This window comes from Pteropus medius, unplaced genomic scaffold (assembly GCF_902729225.1).
Source record: "Pteropus medius unplaced genomic scaffold, Ma_sr-lr_union100, whole genome shotgun sequence".
Taxonomy (NCBI): domain Eukaryota; kingdom Metazoa; phylum Chordata; class Mammalia; order Chiroptera; family Pteropodidae; genus Pteropus; species Pteropus medius.
Genome location: NW_024352785.1, coordinates 10095037 through 10119041, shown reverse-complemented (window position 1 = coordinate 10119041; position 24005 = coordinate 10095037). Strand labels below are relative to the sequence as shown.

Sequence of the window (24005 nt, the reverse complement as noted above, 5' to 3'; positions counted from 1 at the left end):
TGAAAGATTCCAGTAACCTAAGCTTGGGTTTCTTCTCCTATAGTTCAATCCACTGTCTATGCAGGTATCACGTGCCCTCTTGAAGTCACATTTTGGGAAGTGAGACTTGAAAACCAATGTAAGCAAATGCTGTTACTTTGGCTACCACTTTTGCTGTTAGTAATATAGTCTTTTGTTTCTGGCCCAGAAACATCTCATCTTCTGCAAGCATCCATGAAACTGTGGTAGTTAACTTTTCAGCTTGCAAGTAGGGTAAAATCTCTTTGCTAAAAAACTTTTGACAAAATCTCCAATGAATGGGAGGTGGGAATGAAAGATTACAGCAACAGGATGAGTGGTATAGCATGATAACATAAGATAAAGTTTGGAGGTGTTTTAGAAGAGAGAATGATCTGGAAAAAGCAATGAGAAGCAAGAACACCTCCAGACTCAATAGTATGAAGAAACTGTGAAAGAAAACTGCTACCACTGGAGAAGGTTGCAGTAATGTCATCAGGGAAACCAGATTTAACTTACAGCAAAAAGGTGAAGGTAATATTAACAGAAGATATGGAAGATAAAGAAGAATTTGCTGATGACTGACCTTGAGCTCCAGGGACATTATGAAAGATTTTCAGGAGATAGAGAGGAGTAGGTTTTAGGGTCAGATCTGGATATGTATTGCAAAAGACCCATGAGCCTTGGGCTTCCTGTAGTGACTTACATGAACAGGAAAAAAAGGGGCATGAGGGAATTAGTTGTGATTAGTCTTAATCAGATTAAATTAGTCTACATGTTCTTACATCTCTCATTCCTCTTTTATCTAACCAGTATCCTCTATGGAACACTTTCTTACCAAACAAAACATCATTTTAGAAAATTTAGAACATGAGTTTTTAAAACTATATATGCCAAATTTGTTAACTTACTTGAATTAGATCTAAAATGCCAAGTTCGCTTTCTGAAGAATCCACACAGAAGACAAAATATAACGTTGCATAATGTCTATAAATCAGTTTGTTGTCAGATCCTCCAATTAATCTATAGGACAAAACAAAACAATTCGAATGTTATATGAACAAAAAGAAAAATATTTTCATTAGCTCAAGCAAACTGACAATTTGCTTCAAAACCTTTTATAAAATGAAAGGTAACATTTAATGGCATACATTCAAGTAAACTTGTATCAGAGTAAGTTTTATAAAATAAGATGGTGTTTTCACCAAAAATGTCAAGTAAAAGATGTTAGTGCTTAAATTTCATTCATTCATTCATTAACCTCTCTACTGAATACCTACTATGTGCCAGGAGCTGATAGTGGGTAAGGAGCAATAAACAAACAAATACATTAGAAAAAATTATCAGAGTAGAAGTTGCTATATATAGAGAATCAAAATAGGATGATACCATATTGATGGATTCTTTACTTCAGATTGGATGTTAAGACTGACATTTAGGCTGGGATCTAAAGATAATGAGCCAGCCATGAAAAAATTTAGAGAACAGCATTTCAGGCAAAGGTAACAACTAATAAAAAAGACACTTCATCAAGAACAAAATATAGATGTTCAGGGAAGAGAAAGAAAGCCTCCAACAACGAAAAATTAGTAAGCAATGAGATGAGAGAAGTAGGCAGAAATCAGATCAGAGGGCATTTGTAAGTGCTTACTGGATTCAACTCCATTGGTCACAGTAAGTTACACAGGTTAAGACTGATAAGCAACTAGAAAAAAAAAATGACATTTCTTCTTAAATTTGGACAGATTTCCCATTAAGATCTCCAAAAAATACATTTTGTTTTGGAATATAAATGGAAAAAAAACTGAGCTAAGAGATACTCAGTTCTTTTATCAAATGTTTTTACTTATGTTGATTGAAATTACAGCATTTAAAAAATAATTTAGAAATCATTGCAAACATCATATATTTTGCTATAGTTATTTTATAATCAAGTTTACAATAATTAGTTCACCTCAAAAGACCCTTTAACACTAACATAATATAAAATCAAGACTAAATGTAACCAAAGCTAATTGAACAATCAAACAAGACATGGGAAAATAACATCTATCACTTACTCAGTAAAAGTAACACTGAATTTACAAATTCTGTAGAAATAACTTCTTTACGTATACACTATCTTTATGATCTCTAATAGCAAAAAAGGTAGTAATATTTGACCAAAAAAATTTCTACTATGCAAGATATATTTTTAGAAAAGATATTCAATATAAAAATATGTATGTGCACTTTTAAGATTCCCTGAGATTACTTCTATAGGCTGTGACTGCAATTGTTCCTTGAAGGAGACAAAAAGAGCACAAAAAGCAGGCTTTGCTTTATCCTGAATAAGCAGTTTAGCGGTTATCTTAAACCTTTATTTGGCTCTGCTTTAAAAGAAGACCAAACTTTTGAAACTTTCAAATGGTTATTAATGTTATAAAAAGAAAGCAAAGATATAAATATGGCAAGTTAGTATTTTTCATTTAAAAATACAACTTCATCTTTAAACTACAATTCAATACTGATTAATATTGACACAAACTCTTGTACAGAATACAATATATCATATAAAACCACAGAATTTTAGAAATCCTCTCAGTCAAATTCCTCATTTTACAGAGGTGAAAACAGAGGTACAAGAATTTTAAGTTACCTGATCGAGAAAATCAGAATGTTAAGGATAAAACTATGACTAAACCAGATGTGTAGCCTCATCTCTGATGCAGTATTTGCTTTCTACTTTTTATAAGGTTGGAAAAGAATAATCACAAAGTCAAGCCATTATTTCTAGTTCAAACAATGCCCTGGGTTTGATCAGTCAGGCTCTTGCATGTCTACCACATGCAGTACATTGTACTGAGTGATAAGTTTCCTATGAGATAAAAGATTAAGAGGTTGAGATGAGAGAAGTGATAGTAATAGCAAAGACGACTAAACTACAGAAGCTTAGAGAACTAAACTACAGAATTTTAGAGAAATAAGTAAAGTACCATTAAAATAGAAAAACAGAAAGCAGGTGTACCCGTCTCGACTATTAAATTGGAGATCTTGAGTTAACAGCAAAATTTACAAATTATAAGTATATATTTATAAGTGTAACTTTAAGTGCAGCATGATATAATCTTTTATGAAATGAAAGTAAAATTTCTACATGATAATAAGTAATTTATGGTCAGGTAAGAATGACTTCTCTACTATCCTATTTTTCATAATATGCATCATACACCTTAAAATACAGAAGTGTAGGTTTCTCTGACTAACCTGTGATTATTCATAATGGGGCTCAGTTAAAGTTCAGTTTTTGAATTGTCAATGAGGAAATATCTTATTAAGAAATTAATAATATAAACCTGGGGGAACGTTACAAAACTATTTGAAAGCAAATTGTTTTCATGGACCCATTAATTTAAAAGTATTTATTTATAGTGGCCGGCAAGTTAACTATAAGTAACTCTTACTTATTAATTTAAAATAGAAAAACATATTAGTTGAATTCTAATCTATCTATATAGATATGCCTGTATATACACATGCACACACATAGACCTATATTTGAAAAGCAGACTTCAGACGTCCTTGTAATTATAAAATAGAGGTACTTTAAAACTTTATGAACAGTTCTATTCACTCAAAGGAATTCTTTGTAGTCATTAAAAATAATAAGATTGTTCTACATGTCTTTATGTGCAAAGCTTTTCAAAATATTAAGTGAAAACAAGCAACATGCAAACTAGCATACATAGTTTGATCCCATAAGCAAAATGTTTGAAGATCCTACTTTTACATGTTAGTCAATGGAAAATTAATTTTCTAGAAGGTTATACAAGAAACTGGGAAGAAGGACTAAAGCTGGGAGAGGGAGACTCTTAGTTTACATTTTACACTTCCTTGTAATGTTTGAATTTTTGCTATAGGAATATATTACCTTTATATAAAATACCTTTATAAAATTCTTAAAAATAAAAAAATTGTATATCTTTAAAAAATTCTTTAAGTTAGATTTATAGCTAACGTAGGCAGCAATTAATTCACTTGATCCAATTAATCAAACTTAAAACACTTTTACCATAAACTGATTAAACATTACATATTTTAATCATATAAATAAAGATTAGAAATGTCTATGAAATGCTTTACTTACAATCCTCCTTCTAGGAAATTACAAACATTTTCATCTCTCTTAGATACCAAATGGAATGTCTCCCTGATGATTTGCTGTTGTGTATCTTCACTCTGAGAAAGAATAATTCATATATGTTAGGATCGAATTTATAGATTGACAATATTTTAAGAATTTTAAAAAATAAAAGACAGTAATATCTGCATGGAAAATTCATCTAAGAGAGAGTTCCTTGGAGAATTAACATATTACATCTTACAGAAACAAACCCAACATTTTTTTATGAAAAACAAAAGCAAAAACAAAATCAATACTTTATAGTTTACAACCACAATATAACATTTCTAAGTTTCAAAAACCAATAAGAAATATTAGATGGATGAATTATGAACTGTAGTAAAAGGGACACCAGATATTAACTAGTCAAAGCCCATTGCTTTTCAAATGAGTAAACTGAAACACAGAAATAAAGTTATAAATAATTCATGTAGCTAATCTATATTTTAATGGAAAAAAGTTTGGAGCTTCCAATTAAGTAAGTTTAACTAAATGTAAATTGAGGTTAAGAATCCATCCATCTTATTCATTTTTGTATGTTATCAGAAAATGAAAACCAGAGTGGTGAATAAACTATGAAAGCTGTTTAAGTACATACAGGGAGAAAAAGAAAAAAGGAAAAAAGGTGCGTAGGGGGGAACCCTGCTAATTAAAACCACAATGAAAACATTAAGTATCTATACTATGGATAAAGACATATAAATGTCTAATAATTTCAAGTACTGGCAAGAATGTGGAACAACAAAGCACTTATATAATACTAGAGAACTGTAAATTGGTACAATCACTTCCAAAAACAGACCAGCTTTACCTAGTAAAGCAGAACATGTGGGTACCCTAGCACAGAGATATACAACTTCTAGTTATACACTAGAGAAATTCAAAAAGATGTTTCCAAGAATGCTTACAGCAGCACTGTTTGCAATAGCCAAAAAGCGACAATATAAACGTCCATCAATGCTAGAATGCGTAAATTGCAGTTTATTCCTGAACAGAATATTACACAGCAATGAAAATGAATGACTATAATAGATACAATGCCAATGATGATCGTAGAAATGTTGTTTTTAGACCTTAGAAATGTTTAAATCAAGTCACAGAAGACTGTAAACATGATTCTATTTTTTTTTTTTAGTTGAAAAACATGTAAAACTTAACAATAAATTGTTTAAGGACAAAAAAATACATGGCAAAACAAAAATAAAGGACAATTTTAAAAAGTCAAGATGGTAGTTAGAATGTAGAGTAGAAATAGGATGAAATATAAGAGAGGTACAGAAAGATTCCAAAGGTATTGGTAATTTTTCTTTTTAAATGGGGTAGTGAATAGAGAGTAGTTAGGGAATTATTTCTTATCTTACAGATATTTAATATATAAATTCTTTTATCTATTCAATATTTCGTTAAAAATTTGAAAAGGAGGGAGGGGGGAAAGCACTATATAAGAGAGCTGCCCTCTTCCTTATGTTTGTCTCCACCACCTCCCTCTAGTCTTCATCTAGAGCTAAATGGTGTCACCTGGATGGCCTTACCTACGCTTGCTGCTTCAACCACGTTAATTCACCTACATCCCTAGAGCCTAAAAGAAGCCTACTACTGTAGACCCACCATTTTCTGTGTTAGTGATAGATACTTCTAGCTTCCAAATATACAGCTCTGCTTATAGCTCATAAAATTATATTAAAACTTACATGTTTAAGACTAAAAGCATTATATTTTTTTCTAAAACCTATTTTTTTTTATTATATCATAATCCTGGTTAATGGCATCACCATTCACCAGACTCTAAAGCCAGCAAAAAATTTTTAAGCATTTTATTATTAGTTTCAAGAATACAGTACATTGCGTAGACATTTATATAGTTTATGAAACGACCCCCCCCCCCTGCATTACCCATCACCCATCTGGCTCTACACAGATGCTGACTACATTCCCTATGTCATACTCCCTTTCCCCGTGACCATCTCTCAACTACTAATTTGTACTTCTTTAGCCCTTTGCCCCTTTCTCCCAGCCTCCCAAACTCCCTCACTTTTGGCAGTCACCAGATTGTCCTCTGTATTTGTTAGTCTGTGTTTGACTATTTTGTTTTTTGTTCCTTAGATTCCACATATAAGGGAAATCATAAGGTATTTGTCTTTGTCTGACTTATTTCACTCAGCATAATTACCTCTAGGTCTATCCATATCGTTGCAAATGGTAGGATTTCATTTTTTTCTTTTTTTATGACTGAATAATACCCCATTGTATATATGAACCATGGGTCAAAAGGTAGATCTAGACTGTTTTAATTTTTTGAGGAAACTCCAGACTGTTTTCTATAGTGGGTATATCAATTTGCAATCCCACCAACACTGTATGAGGGTTCCTTTTTCTCCACATTCTCATCAGCACTTGTTCTTTGATTTATTGATGATAGCCATTCTAACAGGTGTGAGAAGTTCTCATTGTGATTTTAATTTGCATTTCTCTGATGATTAGTGACCTTGAACATCTTTTTATATGTCTATTGGTCATATGTATTTCCTCTTTGGAGAAATATCTGTTCAGGTCTTCTGCCCATTTTTTAACTGGATTGTTTTTTATTGTTGAGTTGTATGAGTTCTTTATATATTTTAGATATTAATGCCTTTGTCAATTGTATCATAAGTGGATATCTTCCCCTATTCAGTGGGTTGTCTTTTCATTTTGTTGATCATTTCCTTTGCTGTGCAAAAACCTTTTAGTTTGATGTACTCCCATTTATTTTTTCTTTTGTTTCCCTTGTCTGAGCAGATATGTCTGAAAATAAATTACTGGTAGCAATATCAGAGAGATTACTGCCTATACTTCCTTCTAGAAGTTTTGGGGTCTCACATTTAAGTTTTTAATCCATTTTGTCTATTCTTGTATATGGCGATCCAGTTTCTTTTTTTTTTTTTTACCATGTATCTGTCCAATTTTCCCAGCATCATTTATTGAAGAGACTGTCTTTACCCCATTGTACATTCTTGCCTCCTTTCTCATATAATAAGTGAGCGTATGGATGTGGATTTTTGGGCTCTCTATTCTGTTCAGTTGATCAATATATCTGTTTTTATGCCAGTACCATGCTGTTTTGATAACTGTAACCTTGTAGTATAGTTTGATATCAGGTAGTGTGATAACTCCAACTTTGTTCTTCTTTCTCAAGATTTCGAAGACCTCGTGGCTATTCGGGGTCTTTCATGGTTCCATATAAATTTTAGGATTATCTCTTCTCTGAAAAATGCCATTGGTATTTTGATAGGGATTGCACTGAATCTACGGATTGCTTTGGGTAGTATGGCCATTTTAACGATGTCGATTCTTCCAACCCATGAGCATGGTATATGCTTCCATTTATTTGTATCTTCTTCAATTTCTTTTTTTCAATGATTTATAATTTTCTGAGAACAGGTCTTTTACCTCCTTGGTTAATTTGATTCCCAAGTATTTTATTGTTTTTGATGCAATTGTAAATGGGATTGTTTTCTTAATTTCCCTTTCTGAAAGTTCATCATTGGTGTATAAAAATGCCAATGACTTCTGAATATTACTTTTAACCAAATCCTTGCTTAAAGGTTAAACAATGTCCTCATTACCACTTTGTAGGCCATCCTGCAACTCTTCTGCCCCTCAGCTTCGTATCACTTTTAAATTTAAAAGCTCCCAATTTGCAAACTGTTTCTTATATGCACAATAAACTCTTACTAAATACTATTGGTTCCCAAGTATTTTATTGTTTTTGATGCAGTTGCAAATGGGATTGTTTTCTTAATTCTTCTTTCTGAAAGTTTCATCATTGGTATATAAAAATGCAACCAACTTCTGAATATTAATTTTGTATCCTTCTACTTTACTCACACTGATCAGTTTTAAGTTTTTTGGTGGAATCTTTAGGGTTCTCTACATATAGTATCATGCCATCTGCAAATAATGACAGTTTTACTTCTTCCTTTCCAATGTGGATGCCTTTTATTTCATTTTTTTTGTCTGATTGCTATACCTAGGAAAGCTAAAAACCTTGATGATTGATTTTCTTTTACTTTCCATGTCCATTCAGTCTCCAACTCCTGTTAATTCTATTTCAGAAACAGTAAAGCTGGATTCAAAGACATTATTTCAACTCAGATTCTTATTCTTACCCAGAATACTATAAGAACCTCCTAAATGTTTACTCTGCACCTGTCTCTCTACTCCATCCCACATTATCAGAATTACTTCCTAAAAAAAAAAAAAAAAAAAAAATACTTATACTTCCTTTCTTAAAGCCCTCCAGTTTCTAACTGACCTCAAATAAAATCCAAACTCATGCCATAAAACACCCTCCAAAACCTACGTCTGAAGTTTTATCAACTTCTTCTCCCCTACACAATGTGCTCTAACCACAATGAACTTCTCATCATTCACTTCTTCATCCCATTTTCTAGCAGTATCCTTTTAAGACTCAGCTCAAAAATGATTAACTTCTGTGGTTCTTTTTTACTTTCCCAGGAAAAATTAGTTCCTTCTTTTTAAGTGCTTCCTTGCTACTGTTTCTATTCCTATTATACACTTATAACAATGTGCTAAATTTCCTTTGTAGATATCTGAATTCTACCAGACTCTGAGCTCCTCCAGATATTCTCTGAATCCGAAATTCTCAATACCTGGCTGGCACAGAGTAGCCAGTAAGTGTACTGAATAAATTAATTTGTAATCTAAAAGATGGGATCCACATTTCTTTATATTAGAAAAAAATCTAGGTTATCTTCCACAAGAAAAAAAAAAAGGCAATGAAGTAAAGACAGTACCATATAATAGTTAAAAGTATGAGCCCTGTTCTAATTAAGATGGTAGATTAAACACACATCTACTTTTGTTGCCCTCTCACCCAGCTGAAACAACAATAAAGGGTTTTAGTTTTGTTTTGCTTTTTTAAGGCATAAACCCATAAGGATAAAAAAAAGTGGGAAAGGAAGACAAGGCAATAAAATGTGGAAAGTTGTTGAATGAGTGGTAAAGTATTAAGTAAATCTCAGAAAATGTAATCCTAAATTGGTGACAGGGAAACCCAAGAACTAACCTAATTTGTATCACAAAATAGCCAAAAGTACAGGAATTGGTGCTTTTACGTACTTCTGGAAGTGAAGATAAAGAGAAGTAAAAAATAAGGAAGCCTATTTAAGAAGAAAGACCACTAAATTCTCTCTACCATTCCCAAGAAAAGTCTGTAAGGTTATTCCCAGGAGTAGATAAAACAGAGGGTCTTGGAGAACAAGGGTACCATGGTAGGCAGAATAATGTCCCACCGAAGATAACGCTATCCTAATCCCAGGAACCTTTGAATATATTCTCTTACACACAAAATGACTTTGTAGATGTGATTAAATTAATGACCTTGAGATGGAGATTCCCCCATATTATAAGTGGACCTAATCTAATCACATGGCTCCTTAAAATCAAAGAATCTTTTCTGGGCTATGGTCAAAGGGAGACATGGCTGGAGAAGAAGTCAGAGAAAGGCTATGCAACTGGCTATGAAGATGGAAAAGGGGGCCATAAACCAAGGAATGTAGGTGGCCTCTAGGAGCTGGAAAAGGCAAGGAAAAGGATTCTCTCCTAGAGCCTCCAGAAAGAGAAATAGCTCTGCTGATACCTTGATTTTAGCCCTTGATTTTATCCCAGTAAAACCCATGTCAGACTTTGAACTCACAGAATCACATAAGTTTGTGTTGCTTTAAGCTACTAAGTTTGTGGACATTTGTTAGAGCAGCAGTAAAAACCGAATACAGGGACCATACTGAAAATAGGGGGGGCTAAAAAAATGTGCCCATATCAGATGCTGAAATCCCTAGTCCTTTTCCTCAACCAGTTTCCAGACTCCCTATAGTCAGTTCTTCTTCACTTTCCAGGCAGGAGCCTCTAATAAACTTCTCCTGGGAATTCTACCTAGATCTAAATGACGACATTGAAGGTTCCAACTATAGCAGAAACTGTTATTTGTTCACCAAAATCTAGTTTCTTTACCTCCCAGGCACACAATTCAATAATATTTTCCATTCTCCTTTGAATTTGAGGGGAGCCATAAGACAGCAATTGCAATTCTTACACTATCTAAACTGCCTAGCCTGATCATCTCAAGTAAAGCTCATATAGATGCTTTCTCACAGCTTAATACAATAAAATATGAGTATAAATATTTTAAACTTTAATTTAGTATACTCTACCTTGCCTTTTTTATGTTTCAAAAAAGAAACAGATATCTTTGCAACCAAAATTTAAGGGCGAGCCCTAACATAAGAATACTACAAGTAATATAGTATAAGAAGTAAAGGGGAACAAAGACTTTTAGCAGCAAAATTATCATCTTCAAAGAAAAATGACAGACATCTAGGAAGGTCCATGAAAAATAGGCAGAATTCAGAAATGCAGAGAGCAGAGAATGTAATGTTGCATGACATTCGAGGCAAAAAGAAAACTTTGGACAAAATCATGAAATCAGGAAAACAAGAAGCATATGAAGAATAATTAGTTCTTTTTGCATAAAAGGAAGAGAAGTCTGCGAACTAAGCCTCAAAGCACTCCAACATTTAGAAATCATGAAAAAGAGAAGGCCTCAGCAAGGGAAATTTCATGAGTGTGATTTTTTTTTGCCAGGCCTCTTCCAAGCAGGAAGTCTAGCTGGAGACTTGGTATATGTGGGTAGGCCTCACTTCTGCCTGAGTGCATGAAGAACAAGCAGCCAGGATGCTGCTACCCTTAAAAGCCAAACAAGGGGAGAAAAGGGCACCTATGACAGAAACTGTACTAGCACTTGCCTATTAAATTTCTTTAAAGAATCCTCTATTTCCCCTCACAGTGTATAAAAATGTTTTTAAAATACTTAGCACAACAAAGAAGGCAGTCAATAAATGGCAGTTATTACACTCTAAAACCACCATCTACCTACTAAGATGTTTCCCAGTTTCAGAAGCAAAGACTCTATTATTTTATTTAAATAACAGACAGCTGAGAAGGTGACAGACTGAGTTTGACATGTTTAAAGAGAGAGTATGAATCATGGTAGCAACTAAAACAGTCTAAGAACTTAAAAAAAAGGTAAAATTTAGGGGGGAAAAGTTGGAGTAAGGTTCCAAGACAATTCAGTGGGGAACAGAATAGTCTTTACAACAAATAGTGCTGGGAAAATTGGATGTCCATGTGCAAAAAAATGAGGTTAGGGCCGTATCTCACAACAAACATAAAACTAACTCAAAATGGATCATAGACCTAAATGTAGTAACTAAAACTACAAAACTCTTGGAAGGAAATACAGGTTAGGTATTAATCTTTACAAGCTTGAATTAGACACAGATTTCTTAAATGTAACACCATAAGCACAAGCAAAGAAATAGATACAGGATGAAGTCAAAATTTAAAACCTTTGTTCTGCAAATGATATCAACAGGAAAGTGAAAACCCATAGAATGGAAGAAAATATTTGCAGATCATATATCTGATAAGAGATTTGCACCCAGAATTTATAAAGAACTCTTACAACTCAATAATAAAGAGACAAAAAAACCCAACTTAGAAATGAGCAAAGGATTTGAATCAACTTTTCTTCAAAGAAAAGCAAATAGTCAATAATCACATGAAAAGATAATCATCATTTGTTATCAAGAAAATACAAATCGAAATTACAGCATACTACTTGGCATCCACCAGGATGGCTAGAATCACAAAGACAGACAACAGCAAGAGTTAATGAGACTATGGAGAAACTAGAACCCTCATATACCGCAGATGAGAATGTAAAATGGTTTTAGCACTTTGGAAAACAGTCTGGCAGTTCTTCAAACACTTAGAGTTACCATATGATCTAGCAATTCCACTACCAGAGAGAAATGAAAACAAATGTTCACACAAAAATTCATATGAATTCATATGAAAGTTCATAGCAGCATTACTACTTGTCAAAAAAGTGGAAACGAACCAAATATCCATCAACTGACAGAGGGAAAAACAAAATGTGCTATATATTTATACAATGGAATATTTTTTTGGCTGTAACAGAAATGAAATATAGATACATGCTACAATAGGGATAAATCTTGAAAGTATCATGCTAAGTAAAAGAAGATAGTCACAAAAGATTACATATTTCATGACTTCATTTATATGAAATGACTAGAATAGGAATATCTATAGACACAGAAAACAGATCAGTGGTTGCCAGGGGCTGAGGGGAGGGAGGATTGGGGAGTAACTATTAATGGGTACTAGGTTTCATTTGTTTCGATGATAATGTTCTAAACTTAGATTATGGTATTGGTTGCTCAATTGTGAATACAATAAAAACCATTGACTTATACACTTTCAATGGGCAAATTTTATAGAATATGAATGATATCTTAATAAATATTATTTTTAAGATTTAGGTAATCCTTAAAAAAAAAGTTGTGGCAAGTTTAACAGCTACACTTTCTCTTAAAAGTGTCTCTTTATGGAAAAATTCTCTGACAGAATATAAGAGGACACTATATTTTACAATAAGAAGTTCATTCCAAACCAAAGCTCGCATAATTAAGACACTGGAGGAAATACAAAGAGTAGCTGAGAACAATCTCTGGAATGTTCCACAATTCCTTAGCTACAAAATCTTCCAAATTTTCAACTGGGGAAGAGGAAAAAGTTCTGGAGATAGATGATGGTGATTTTGCACAACAATATGAATGTACTTATCGCTACAGAACTATACATTTAAAATGGTAATTTTTCTATTGTGTATATTTTACCACTGTAAAAATTATTTTAAACAATCATACTAAGATATATTAATGACAGGAAATAGCAAGATATGTATGTGGTACAATGAACTGGCAATCTTCCTCACTTGACAGCACACGAGAATCAAAATAATCAATGGGTCCGGCACACTGACAAAGAGCCCTTTTCTTCTGGGCAAAAAAGGGAATAATGACTGACAGCTGGTAATTCCTGTAATTGCACCAGGTTTCAAGCAATGGAGGAAAGATGTAAGCACTTCCCAGCACAATAATAGAGGTGTTCTAGTAGACTTCACATAAACTTTGCTCCACTACAAATGCTTTACTTCTTAAGTTGTATTACTTCATAGGTGACTTAGAAAATGGAACCAGTTTGATCTCTGGTCTCAGTATAGTAGCTGCACAGAATTGGAGCACTCCTACCTTTATTCATTGGGGTAGCATTCCTACTTTTTCAAAACCTAAGTTAAATGGGTGAAAAAGAAAACTGAGCAGAAGAAAGCATCATTGCCTCTCCTGCAGAGGGCAGAGGCATTGTTCAATTGTGCAAAATACAAGTAGGATTCAAGGAGAAATATCTCTTCTTGCAGAAAGCATGTTCGGATGATATCATCAGACTGAAAGGTTTGAAGAAGAGGCTAAATGATTTGCATATAGGCCTGATCTGGCCCTGTTTTTTTTCTCCAACCTCATCACTTGACACTCTTCCCTACAATCACTTAGCTTACCTTCTCAAAACACCAAGTGTGGTGCCATCTGAAGGATCTCACACCTCTTTCTGCCTGAAATAGTCTTTCCTCAGTTATTCTCATATGCTCCCTTACCTCATTCAGGTCCTCAAAGAGGCTTTTCCTGATGATCTTATCTAATATAACCTCTCCCTCATCACTCTCTATCCCTTTATAGTTTCATTTCCCTTCATAGATTAATCACAATCTTACATAGTTTATTTATTGCCTATGTCCTATTACTAGATGTAAACTCACAGGACAGGGATAATATCTATCTTATTCATCACAATATTACCAGTACTTAAAGCAGGGCCATACAAACACAAATAAATACTTGTTGAAAGTATATGGGAAGAGAGAAAAGAAGAGTATAATGGACAGGTCAGGTAATATCCAAAAAGGCCACTCCTCCTTTCAAAGGACTGTCTTGGAGTCTCAAGAACTTAACACTTGTTAGCTAGAATGATGGCCTTTATTTCTCCTAGACTGCAATATCTTTTCTGAGAGCTGCCTGATCCTTCAGTAAAGAAAACTGTTTATCTACACTGCAGTTAAAAGGATTGTCAGCAGCAGTTAAGAAATCCATAATCCACAAGTACAAAGAAGACTCCAAGTGCTAAAGACAAGAATGAATTCTGACTTTCCAACAAAAATTAGCAAAGATTTCTCTTCAGGATCAGAAAAAGGAAAGGCCCTGATACACTGAGGTTACATAGGAGTTCAATTTTGTGAAAAAGACACACACGAGAGAAAAAATATACATAAATTATTCAAGTGCTATTAACATATATTAATGTAATTTTAAACATTTTAACAATAGAGCAGCCAGACATTAGCATATTTGGTTATCTTAAAGCCACAAATGTACGATATATCTACCAACAGTTTGAATGTGTTCATTTTGTGTTATTAATGCCTGAAAGGTGTATGTTCTTCGTTGGGACATTCTGAAAGGCAAAATGAAGACTGGAGAAAATACAGCTAAATGTTAATAGTGATCTTAGTGATCTTAATAATTAAATATTTTCCATGTAACCACAAAAAGAAACTTATCTAAAAATTAAAACAATAATTTGACAATCAACAACTTTACTAAAGAAACATAAATATAGCCACCCTATACAAGGCCTTCCGCTGTTTAGAAAGATGGAGGAATGACCAATAACATTGCCCATTTTATAACCTTTTCCCTAAAACCAAAAATCTCTGTAATTTTGAACATTTTACTTCCTCCTTTAATTTTCAACGGGTTTAATCTTAATTTTTTAAAAGCAAATCTTCAAGCATACTATCTACAAAAATTGTGATCATATCAGAATGGAATTTTCAGTGATCCTTTGATATTAGCAATACCTTGAACTAAGATCTTTTGTGTGATATGTTCAGAACTGGATATTTTCAGGAATCATTCCCTGATATTAACAACTTCATAAGCAATCTAAAATTACAGAGAAGAAAAATATCTATTCAAAAGAAAAAACATGAGCTAATACAAAGGGAATAGTGGACACTGGATTGCCTACCCAACATGTACTTCACTCTTCTGCCTTTCCAACAAAATGCCAATTTTATTCATGTTTCCATTCTCATCCTCAGCTTCAAGGATGGATCCTGATTAGCATAAGCTATTACTGGCCTTGGGTAGGACTAATCAGCCTGAAAGAAAAACATATTCTAAGAATGTAGGAAGAGATCACTCTCTCCTTATGGACTAAATTGATTACCACTGATTTAAAGGAGGAAATCAGCTTCTGGACATCAACTTTGGGAAGAGCAAAGCAGAGAAAAAGAAAAATATTGGACCTATGATAAAGTCACTGATTTGTTGAATCAAATATTTTTGGAATCTGTCTACTACTCTGCACTGCCTATTATGTATCCTAACAGTTTTTTAAAAAGAAATTTGAGTCAGGCTACATAAAACCTAATTTATGTATCCAAAAGCATTCTAACTAACCAAGTTAGTTAGAATGTAAAGAAACCAAATCACTTGGAATTATCTTAACAAAACAACTCAAATATTATGTGTTAATATAATATGCGTTAATACCTTAATTAATACTTAGAACTGCTGACAATTCTATCTTGATAATAAAAAAAGTTTAATTATCTCATCTTCCACATTGTCTTAACAGTCACTAAATATAGACATCAATAAACAGCGGTGGGTCTTTCCTAAGGATTTTATAAAAGGAAAAAAAAGTATACATACTTTCAATACTTTATATTTTTTATGTAAACAAATTCAATGAAAGAAAAGCACAATTTTAGACTTCCTTCTAGGACCTGAATTTAGTTGATAAACAACTTAATAATCACATGTAGTTTATAAGAAAATTGAGGCAACTAGTGTATATAACAGTTTGAAAACTTTGCTGTTTGTACGTGTGTAGGTGTGTGTAAGCCTGCCCACAAATATACACACACACTCTTTTAAATCGGTGGAAGCAACTAAGGTAACTCATATAAAAGGAAAACATTTTTTACTTTATTAAAGTAATTCACCAAAAGATATGCCATGGTTCATTAAGAACGAAGGAATCACAATCCAAGGTTGTGATTTTTTTCTTCTTTGATGGCTATGTAAAAATAGATCTGCTTTAAAAAATGTAATTCTCATTAGTCATTTATAATAAATAAACAAATATTGCCAGGCAAATATTAAAAGACTACAGTTTGTTGTTAAGCCACTGTGGCTCAGCTTCACTTTAAGAGACAAATGAAGAAAAAAACATTTGAATTTGTGCAGTCGCAGGTCGAGGATATAGAAGGTAAAAACAAAAGAGGATGCATTCTAAGCCTATGCTTGTTTTGTTTTGTTTTTTAAGCCTACAGCACCTGGTATTCTTAGGTGGTCTCCCATCCAAGTACTAACCAGGCCCAACTCTGCTTAGCTTCCAAGATCAGACAAGACTGGGCATGTTCAAGGTGGCATGGCTGTAGACCTTATGCTTGAATTCTTAATGCTTGACTCTAGCAGGAGCCAAAAACTTCCACTTAGCAAAATAAGTGTGTGACTTCATATGTCACAATTAAATCTAAAAATCTATTACAGTAGAAAATGGAAATCTGCACGATTAAAAGGTAAAAATGAACATATAAATTGTTATATGAGAGAGGATGAATGAGGAATGAAAATCCAATGCAGTAGGGGAAGCTGGCTGGCAAATGTTTAAGCACTTTTCAAACTGCTCAGTGTTAAACCATTGTTAACCCTCAGCATTCTATCAGGATATGAAAGTGTTAACTCAACCACACCCTTAAATATTGCTTAATAAATTAAAATCAAAACTGTCAGTCTTATTGGATATATACTCCTTAGAGATTTCTCTCACCTTAAAACTTAAGATAGTTGAAGTAACAGAATTCTATCATTACTTTTGTCCTAAAGGCATGGATTCATAAACTTCTAGTTAATGAAGGACTAAATTTTAAGAGAAGGAAATTTAGGCGGTCACTTCTAATCCAACCTCTATCCCAAGCTAGGAGAGATTAATAAATACATTTAGCAAAGATTTACTGAGATTATTCTGCATTCAAGACTCAATGTTGTTTGCTGGGGGTGACACAAATAAATCTAAAACCTGATACCTTTCCCTCAAGGGAATCTGTAAGATGTCCCAAAGGAATTATAGGCTGTGAAACAGATTATATCATAATAAAGGTTAAGGTAAAATCATAAGAACCAAGAGGAGTTTTTCAGCATGATAAAAGGCTACAGAGAATGTTTTAGTGATGTTTGAGTTAGGCCTGAAACAAGAGGTCAAATCTAGACATTTAGAAATGGAAGGAAAGGACATTCCAAGCAGTGAGAACTGAATAAACTCTGATGCTCTATACAAACACACCCCATTTTCAACTACTCTTCCCTGACATATTCTGCTCTTACCATGCCTGTTTTCTTGGTGTTCTTCAAACAAGGCAGGTTCTTCAAACAGGCATTTCCTCCTTGGGGCCTTTGTGTCTGCTGCTCCCTTTGCCTAGAATGATCTCCCTCCAGATATCTGCAAGGCTGGCTTTCTTAACTCCTGCAAGTCTTTGCTTCAATGTCACCTTCTCAGAGAAAACTTACCTTACACTCCCTATCACCCTTCCCTGATTTTTCTACAGCACTTATTACTATGTGAAATGCTATACATTCTACTTATTAGCTTTGTGTATCCTCCTGCCAAAAGAGCAGAAGTTATCTTCAGATTTTAAAAACTACCTGCACATGGTAGAAATGAAATAATTATGTATGGACAAACTGATTGATGGAATAAATGAGTGAAAAAGATTTCTGCTCTCAAATAGGATATGGTCTAGTGGAGGAGATAGATACATAGATAGATAGATAGATAGATAGATAGATAGATAGATAGATAGATAATCTTAAATTATTTCTGAATGTCAAAAATAAACAGAGTTGGCAAAACCCAATTTATCAAAGACTAACATGCAGAAACAGCTTCTGGCATTCCCACTTCTGTTCTTCTTTATACAGCTCTTAGCTCCCTGCTCCCAGTAACACTGTCACTTATGCAATGGCCAAAAATGACAACAGCGATGCCACTGCTGCCAGAACTGCCTCTTCCCACTTTAACCTTCACTGCTACCTACTTAATAAAGGTCATGTTCCCACTGTTGGACAAGAGAAAGATGTATTCCTGAACTTCCAGATTAAATACATTTTTCTGTAAGTTCTATTCCTGGAGTAGTTACACTGATATTATAGATTAGCCAAGAAACCTACTATTTTGAAGATTGCTTAATTATTAAGTGTAGACATGGAAAAACAAATTTTTGAATTGTTTCATTATTGGAACATACTTTTCTATACTGCAAATGGATGGCACAGGCAAAATGGTTAAGAGAAAGTTCCTTCAATAAACGATAGCACTATATTTTAGGCAAATGAGTAACAACGTAAAGTTAAGGACTTTATTTTTTCACTGGGAAGGATCAACAAGAATTTTACCCTGGATTAAGGAATGACATAGAATTCTTAAATAGAACATAAGTATTTAAATTACATTAAAGCCAAACAGCAGTAGTAGAAAAATATTCTTTATCACTAGCAAAAGCAAGTGATAAAGGAATAAGCTCAAGATTTCTCACTTCAACTAACACCTCCACAGAATATATTATCATTTTAGGCAAAGTGACATTTTCACATTTAATTTTTAATGGCAGGAATGATTTCTATCTGGGATTAATCTCCATAAAAGTGTTAGCCTTGGCACGATTTCAATATTTAACTTAAAGTTCATTTATGGTTATAAGCAAAATGCCCCAATACTATGCAATAGTTATATCTATACATTATCCTACCACTGAGAGCCCAATTTTGTTTTAACGGTGAATTTTGCCCTCAGATAGGCAAGTATGTGTACAACTCTCCCTCAATCTATAGCTTATCTTTATTGCCTTAAAATAACCTGCATTTTTAAACGTTTACACTTCTAAAAGAGTTTTACAAAAATTACTATCCTACATAAGTAGAAGAGAAACTATAAATAGGGCAAATTCCCTTAAGTAGAAAAATGCCAAACGAGCAGCTGAATTTGTAACTTCCACGGTTCTAATCGGTCAACTACAAACGTCTCCAGGTATTGCAGAAGTAAATAATTTACAGCCACGAAGGTAAAAGCCCAGTAAAAATGTTAGGTTCTCACTTATCTTTTTCTTTAATTAGGAGACACCTGAAAGTAAAACTGGGCAGTCAATCACGTATCGCAACCTTCAGGCGAGACTGTAGAGTGTGCAGTTATCAAAATGCAGGAAGCCAAAGTTCCTGCGCGATGAGAGGATTACAGAGACAAACAGATGCCTATCTGTCCGTAGAAGAGAAAGAAGTCCGCCAGGAAAGACTGGGAGTCAAGGAGGTGGGGCTGCGAGACCAACTCGCTCCGCTCTGTCTTTTCTAAGAAGCTAACAGAAGCCGCGGGCAGCAGGAAGGCAAGAGAGCCAGTGGGCTCGCGGGCGCAGGTGGGCTGCGGTTGCCCGACAGGCAAGGGCCCGGGACCGGGAAGTCTCCAGGGCCTCGCCGTGCTGCCGAGAAACCGCCCAGGCAACAGACGCGCGGAGGAGCTGCCTAGGAAGAGCCACGTCGGAGGATAGGAGCGCGGCGAGAGGTGGGCACCTTGCTCACACCCACCCCGAGGCTGACAGCCCTGGACCGCGAGGCGGCCGGGGCGCGAGAAGGGCCGCGGCGCGCATGAGGGGGTTGCCCTGAGGGCGCTGCCTGCAGCCAACGACTCCCCCTCGCCCTGATCAGCGGCGGCAGAATACTCACGTAAGGCTGGTAGAACTTGGAGAGCCGCGGCTTCCCGTGGTTGTTGAAGATGAGGATCGCCTTGATCATGGCTGAGCCGGGCCGACAGGGTGGGCGCTGGGGGCCAGGGCGGGGGCGGGCGCGCGAGGCTCGCCACGGGATCTCGCCGGCGATCCTTCCCCACCCGCCCCCTCTCGCACGCGCGCGCGCGCGCCCCCGAGCCACGGGGCGGGGTAGGGGTGGGGCGGGGCCGGGGCGGGGCTGGCGCGAGGAAAGCGGAAACACCCCAGGTCGCAGCCCACTTGCCAGACGCGCGCCTGCGCAGTCAGCGGCGCGCGGTCGCTTAGCCTACCGCGTACTTTCCAAGGCTCATTGGTCTGAGAAAGCTGTAGTTGCGGTATTAGTGGTCAGGGGTCTGCGGCGTGTTCGACAGAGAGGACTAGCCGGACTTCACTGTCGAGTTCGGTCCCCCTACTTCAGCACCTCCTTAGAGACGCTCCGCAGCGCAAAGCCCGCCCACTGCACAGGCTGAACCCCCACTTCCGAGCAAGATGGCTGAGGAGCCGGAGTCTGTCCTGCACCTCCCGCCCTCAACTGCGGCTGACGGCGAAGGACCTACGGAGAGCTCCCCAGGAACAGCCACTCCAGAGCCCCCTTCTTCTGCTGCAGTCTCCCCGGGAACTGAGGAACCTGTTGGCGACACCAAGAAAAAGAGTAATTTTCAGAGCATTTTCTTTATGAGCAGAGGCGGGAGGTTTAGATTGCCTCATTAGGGATGGCGGCAAATAAAGAAGCAAATTTAGTGGAAGGCCCATCCCAGATCTGGTTTTAGACCAGTCAGGAGAGAGGAATTTGTGCTTTTTGGCTTTCAAGACCTTAGAGTTGAGTGCTTTTCAAGAAAGCCATCTCTAGGCGCACCTTCGCAGTGTGCTGCCCGGTACTTGGCTGCCTCGGTACTAAAGACACTACAGTCTAATCTTTCTTTCAGTTGACCACATCGCGAGCTCTTTGAAGGTGGGAGCTGAGTGGAATCTCGTAGCTGCAAGTACTTAACACAGTAGCTATTTGAATAATGATTTAAGGTGATAGAGATGGTCAGTGGCAAGTCTAGGTTAGAATCCTTGCCTTCCGACTAGTCAGTTCGCTGTTTTATATACCAATTACGTGCGAATTCACCCCTTGAAGCAAACAAAAACCAAACAAACAAAAATCTTGAAATTTTATTCAGCATGAAGAATGTTAGGGGAAAACTAAAGGCATGGACATCGCCTTTTAAAAAAAACTATTTTGGAACCTTTGTAAGCGAATCATTTCATTGTTTGAATTAGCTGTTATCAACCCTTTATTGCTTGAGAATTAGATCACCATTGTAAAATACAGAAATTCCTAAATATACTTGTCTTAGAGCACTCTAGGTAGAGTTGCCTATGAGAAAAGCACCAAATCAACAGCTACAGTTCTCAGAGGTTCACCCTGGGCCTGGAACAGGTTTTCTCAGTCCAGCCTTATTGTATATATGGCATGTTTTCTGCTCGGCGATCTCATGGCCTTTCGTGGAACTTCAGTTTCTTCTATGGAGGATAATTGTCTTAACACTGTCCCCTTTTTAAGTCAGACTGCCTCTACTTTTGGGGGAAATCTCTCATTTCCAGATGATGCACTAGTAGAGAAACAGAAACCTTTGATTATAGATAACCACTAGAATCTTTCTTCAGAAGAATTCCATGAATTTTACAGATTTTTGTTCCTTTTTTTTTTTCTTCCATTTTACTATAAACAGGAACAGACTTTCAAAGGGCTTTTTGGTTTTTTTTTTAAAAGCTCTAACAGTCTTAATCAAAAGCTTACTATTTGACCCCGAGGATAGCTTGGTAAAATAGTGGCTTAAAAATAATGGCCCACAACCGAGATATAGGCTGAAGTTATGTGGCATGTTTTCTTTGGTCTGCACAGTATTTTTTTTAAAACCATCACTTAAAAATTGGATTTTCATTTTCTGACTCCCGTGAGCATTCGAGTTTGCCTCTGATATATAAAGCTTAGCTTCTAGCTATTGAATTTCTACCCTGAAACTGTCATCCTTTTTTGAGGACCTCTTTTGTTGAAACAAGCTTAACTGTTTCACAAGCTCCACTTCTCGTTTAATCTGTGGAAGAAGAAAGATTATTAAAGCAGACTGAAATCTGCTTTATAATTACAGTAAATGGTTCCTTCTCCAGCTTCTTGCCCTCCCAATTTTCTTAAGTAGTACAACTAATAGTAATTTCTGCTTTGCTTTCTTGGCATGCTCAATTGCAAATGAGTTATTGATAGCTCCAGGGGATTGAGGGAGCACAGAGGTGAGTTATTCAAAAATCCCCTCAGTTATCTTCCAGTTCATCCCTATTTTGTAGATCAACCTCTACAAAATAGGGACCAGGGCTCTTATGAGAATCATGCCTGATTTGAGGTGGAGCTGAGGCAGTGATGCTAGCACTGGAGAGAGCCTGCAAATACAGATGAAGCTTCACTTGCTGGTCCGCTGCTTACCTATTGCTGTGCGGCCTGGTTCATAACAGGCCACGGACAGGTACCAGGGGTTGGGGACCCCTGACCTAGATAACTGAAGCTAGAATTATTACATGAAGGAAGATAAACTTTAGCAGGAAGAATAACTGTGCATCATGTGTTCTAGGTGCTTTCAATTCCAAGGGTGAACTTAAATAAATTGATCACAGTGACCATTTGGGTCCCAATTTTTGATAACAAAGAATGGGACGAGGGATGTAATAGCATAGAATTAACTCTAGGGGGCAGCAATAACTTTTGCTTTCAATATTGCTTTTGAGTGTAGATGAATTATTTTTTTTATTTTTTTTAAGCAAAGTAACTTTGGGAGACTTTAATAGTTTGGGTTTGCATTTTTGTATTTTAGATTATTGAAACTTTTAATTTCTCTAACTGAAAACTTTGGCCCCTAGTTGTATTTTCTTTCTAATAATTTTTGTTTTCCTTTATTAAAAAGGTTATTGTAGGAAACAGTACTTAACAAAAAGCACAAATAAAATCAAATAATGTCACTACTGAAAAATTGCATTTTGGTGCATATTTCACATTTATATGAATATGTGCTTATGATGGTTTTAATGAAGTTATGTGCTATTTTAAAGTCATGTGCTATTTTATATTTAGTACATTTTGATGACTTTTTCATACTGTTAAGTACACTTTTATAATGTTTTCCTTAATGGCAGCTTAATCTTAAGGTTCAATAGAGTTATGAGCTGATACTGTTGTCAACGTTTTATACATATTCATTTAATCCTCAGAACAGCCTTATGAGGTAGGTGCTATTATCCATATTTTACAAATGGAGAAACTGTGGCACAGAGAGATTAAAGAGCTATCCAAAATATATATATGTATACCTAGCAAGTGGCAGAGCTAGGATTTTGAACCCAGGGATTTTAGAGTGTGTGTTCTTTACTGCATTATGTAAATTCTATTAAAGAATATAATGGCCTTTAAGCAATTCCCTCTAAATATCAGGGTTTTTTCCTATAAAAATAAATGTTTACCAGGTTTTTTTCCTATAAAAATAAATGTTTCAACAAAGGTGAAATCCTCCTAAGTGAATCTTTTTACATCTCATATTTTCTTATACTAGATTCCTAGAATAATTATTATTGAGTATTGAGTCAAAGCTTATCTCTAAGTATTTGGTAATACCACGTTGATCTCAGGAAAGGGTGTACCATTTTGTATTCCTAACAATAGTATCACCTACAGTATTATTATTCCAATCATAACTAATTTGGTAGATGAAAAAGCCATGACATTTTATGTATTTTTTCATATCTTTATTGATCATTTATATGTATTCTTTTTGGAATTGCCTGTTATGTTAAAATGAATTTTAAAGATTCATTTCATGGGGAAACCTTTGTAAGACTACAGACTCAAGGGGGAAAAAAATCCAAAAACATGATGAATAAGAACCTTACCTTACATCTTGGACATACCTCCAGTATCATAAATATATAAACTACATGTAGATTAAAGGTTTAAGTTTTCTAAAATCTTTTATATTACATTCACTTTAGATGTTTTGGTATAATTGTCTGGGTTTTTTT

At 35.4% G+C, this 24005-nt stretch overlaps 2 protein-coding genes and 1 pseudogene across 3 annotated transcripts in view; 1 reads left to right on the top strand and 2 right to left on the bottom strand.

Annotated features, from left to right (window-relative positions):
* AP3S1 (adaptor related protein complex 3 subunit sigma 1) overlaps positions 1-20106 on the bottom strand; it is a 58140-nt gene extending 38034 nt beyond the window's left edge. The window contains exons 1-3 of the mRNA XM_039848493.1: positions 19915-20106; positions 4124-4215; positions 909-1020 (exon numbers count right to left, since the gene is read on the bottom strand). Coding sequence (XP_039704427.1) covers positions 909-1020; positions 4124-4215; positions 19915-19983 — 273 coding nt within the window. The 5' untranslated portion in view covers positions 19984-20106. The remainder of the gene's footprint in view (positions 1-908; positions 1021-4123; positions 4216-19914) is intronic.
* On the bottom strand, positions 16467-16585 carry LOC120591054 (uncharacterized; annotated as a pseudogene).
* Positions 20107-20185: 79 nt separating the features above from the next.
* Positions 20186-24005, top strand: part of ATG12 (autophagy related 12) — an 11024-nt gene continuing 7204 nt past the window's right edge. Inside the window, exon 1 of one of the 2 annotated variants that reach the window (XM_039848495.1) lies at positions 20186-20607. In XM_039848495.1, the coding sequence (XP_039704429.1) occupies positions 20445-20607 (163 nt within the window). In that variant the 5' untranslated portion in view covers positions 20186-20444. The remainder of the gene's footprint in view (positions 20608-24005) is intronic. The other variant, XM_039848494.1, reaches the window with a different exon arrangement.